At 38.6% G+C, this 3,743-nt stretch overlaps 1 protein-coding gene across 1 annotated transcript in view; it reads left to right on the top strand.

Moving 5' to 3' along the window:
* The window catches only part of LOC115305163 (olfactory receptor 6C2-like), a 13,246-nt gene that overhangs the window by 2,731 nt on the left and 6,772 nt on the right, over nt 1-3,743 (top strand). Inside the window, exon 2 of the mRNA XM_029955471.1 lies at nt 847-971. Coding sequence (XP_029811331.1) covers nt 847-971 — 125 coding nt within the window. The remainder of the gene's footprint in view (nt 1-846; nt 972-3,743) is intronic.

The raw sequence follows: 3,743 nt of genomic DNA, 5'->3' as shown, positions 1-3,743 counted from the left end.
TCCCAATAATTCATTACATGTATGCCTGCTTGTAGAAGATTCTTTATTAATAATTAACTAAAGAGGTATTTAATATTATTATCAGTTTGTTTCTCCATACCAATTTTTAAAAAGTTTTGACTATATACATAAAAAATTCTTATTGCATAAGCTTATTAAGTCACTATGCTGTAATACAATTAATGTGACATTGTGTGCCAACTATACTAAAATAATCTTTTAAATCTTGCTTGGATATTGATAGAAACTGTATTAAACTTGTATATAACTTTGGGAAGAATTCATCTCTATACCATGTTGAATATTCATAGGACTATTGAAATAATGTATTTCAGTTTTGGTGAGCTGTGGTAGTTTGTATTTTTTAAAGAATTGGTCCATATTATTTAAGTCATCAAATTTGTGTGTATACAGTTGGTCATAGTATTTCTTTGCTATCCTTTTTCAGCTTTATTAAAGTATAATCTACAAATAAAATTGTGTATATTTGAAGTGTACAGAGTGATGATTTGATATTATGTAATATGTGAAATGATTACAACAATACTGTTATGACCACAAGCATCACATCACATAGTTACTATTTTTTTGTCTGTGTGTGGTTAGAATGTTTAAGCTCGACTTTCTTAGCAAATTTCAACACAGTGTTAAATATTGTGTACACAACACAACACAGCATTCTTAACTATAGTGCCATGCTGTACATTAGATCTGCGAACTTCTTCATTTTATAATTGAAGGCATGTGAAGTGATGTCAGCATCGTGCTGGCATAAGATATCCCTACTTTTTCTAACAACAGATTAGGCATAATCCATGAATGAAAGTGCATCTGTGGGAATTGTAGGATCCAAACCCACAGACCCAGAAGGAACTTCACCCCCTCTTCACCCAGGAACAAGCAGAGAGACTGCAATGTGAACAGCAGAACCAGTGAAGCCAAAGAACCTGGACCCATCCCTCTTAGCCAGGGTCAGGGAAAACCTGAAAGTGCTGACTCCAGCAAATACCCATGAACAAGACAGAATATGTAAAATTCCACCCCTCCTCAGGGGAGATTCTACAACACCACTGGCACAAAGGAAAACAAGTTTGGACAGAGAAGACAGGGAAAGAAGAACCTTGCCAGGATCGCCCCTCCCCTCCAGCATCACAATGCAGAACTGAACTGTCAGGCCAGCAACCCTTCCCATGAGGGACATGGAAAGCAGTGACTCAGATCCTAGCTCCCTGAGCTATGTGGGATGCTGCTGAAGAAACCTACCCAAGAATTGAGGTGGGACCTATATGACTGATGGGAAGAAGGAGATCATGAAACAGGTGGATAAAATATCAAAAGGCATGAAAGAAATGGGTCGTGCTGACTGCACTCCTTCAGCAGGAAGTCCACCCTCAAGCATCTGAAAGAACTTTACCCAAGGATCTCCCCACGTGCAACATGGACATCTCTAATACGTGAAGCACTAAAACCACACCTCCCTGCACTCTGCAACCAGCTTTCTGTGCATGCTTCTGAGTGCAGCGGTGAGAGTCCAGGAAAGTTATCCAAAACCCAGCCTAGGATGAGCAGAAGACACAAATAGACATTTCTCCAAAGAAGAGATGGCTGGCAGACACATGAAAATATGTTCAACATCACTCATCATCAGGGAAATACAAATGAAAACCATGATGAGATACCACCTCACACCTGTCAGAATGGCTAAAATTAACCACACAAGAAGCAAGAAGTGTTGGCAAGGATGTGGAGAAAGGGGAACACTCTTGCCCTGTTATGAGAATGCAAACTGGTGCAGTCTTTATGGGAGACAGTATGAAGTTTCCTCAAAAAGATAAAAATAGAACTACCTTATGATCCAGCAATTGCACGATTCAATATTTACACAAATGATACAAAAATACAGATGTGAGGGGTACTTGCACCTCGATGTTTAGAGCAACATTAACAACAATAGCCACACGAATGGAAAAGCCTAAATGTCCGAGAAAGACAAAGACTATCTGATTCCACTTATATGTGGAATTTAAGAAACAAAATAGATGAACATATGGGAAAGGACAAGGAAAGAGAAAGAAACAAACCATGAGAGACTCTTAATGATAAAGAACAAACCGAGGGTCAATGGAGGGGGTTGGGTGGGGAATGGGCTGAATAGGTGAAGGCATTAAGGAGGGCACTTGTTGTGTTGAGCACTGGGTGTTATATTTAGAATCACTAAATTCTACTCTGAAAAGAGTATTAGACTATATGTGAACTAACTAGAATTTAAATAAAAATTGAAAGAAAACCGAAAAACAAAGTAGGATCTGTGGGCAAGGGAGAAACCACACATAAGTGATAGCACCACTTTCTGGAAAACAAAAGGGACATTTCCAAAAGCCAGCCAGGTAGTTTTAAGTCCAGAGAAGACAAAAAAGCTTAAGAAATTTGCCACAATAGAGAGTAAGAATTATGGTGCAGGGACATAAATACTAGTTTAGAGAGAAACCTAAATTAACAGGATCAATGGAAAATACCCCATCTGAAGGCAACTAGTAAAGATTTGAGGAAGTATACTGTAAGAATGACTAGTATCAAAAAGAAAAGAAACAACAAGTGTTGATGAGGATGTGGAGAAAAAGGAACCCTCAAGCATTGTTGGTGAGAATGTAAATTAGCGCAGCCTCCTGGAAAACAGTGTGGAGAGTACTCAAAAAATGAGAACAATAACTGCTGGATTACCTAGTAAATCACTGGACTTGGATTAAAATGGTGGATACTGAACACAACACACCCAAATCCTGCATTCTTGGGAAAGTAAATGACATCTTTGGGTTTATCAAGTTCCTTGCAAGTTTGCAAGTTTTGAGTATGAAATAGCAACAGTTTACTTATGAATTAACAGTGACTAATGAAAATGTGAATTAAATGAGTTCTATCGTAATAGGGTCCATGGTGGCACCTGGGTCCCTTAGTTGGTTGACTGTCTGACTCTTGGTTTTGGCTCAGGTCATGATGTCACAGTTGCTGAGTTAAAGCCCCGCATCAAGAATCTGTGCTGACAATACAGAGCTTGCTTGTGATTTCTCTCTCTCTCTCTCTCTCTCTCTCTCTCTGCCACTCCCCAGCCTGTGCTCACTCTATCAATAAATAAATAAATATTACTTTAAAAAAAGTACCCATGGATGAATTACCTACATAATTTATAAGATAAAATAAATGTTCATTCCCATAATCATTAAAATAAAACATTTAAGAAATAATATCAAGGCCACCTAGGTAGCTCAGTTGAATCAGTGTCTGACTCTTGGTCTCAGTTCAGGTCAGGATCTCCTGGGTTCAGGAAATGGAGTCCCACATCGGACTCTGCACTGAGAGTGTGGAGCTTGCTTGGGACTCCCTCTTCCTCTGCCCTTCCCTGCTCATACTCTCTCTCTCCCGCTCTCAAAGGTAAAATAAATATTTCTTAAAAATAAGAACTAATAATCACATGGGGAAGATTGACTTGAGTAGATCATATGAGTATGTCCTACACCAGAATTCATCAGATGACTCCCAGCATTTCAACACGGCAAAAAGATCATGGCGAGAATCATTTCATCATCTGCCTCTTTTTTCTCCCCCTGATAATATTTTGATTACATTTCTTACCTCTGTGGACACTGCCCCACAGGTGCTGGTTAAGTTTTTTTCCTTTATTTTTCCTTGCTTTGTTTGGTTTGCCAAAGTTAATTTCACTTTAGATTCATTAGTGGTTTGAATTG

The sequence above is a fragment of the Suricata suricatta genome, chromosome 10 (assembly GCF_006229205.1).
Source record: "Suricata suricatta isolate VVHF042 chromosome 10, meerkat_22Aug2017_6uvM2_HiC, whole genome shotgun sequence".
NCBI lineage: Eukaryota > Metazoa > Chordata > Mammalia > Carnivora > Herpestidae > Suricata > Suricata suricatta.
The sequence above is the reverse complement of the archived record's forward strand: the minus strand, read 5'-3'. Positions and strand labels throughout refer to the sequence as shown.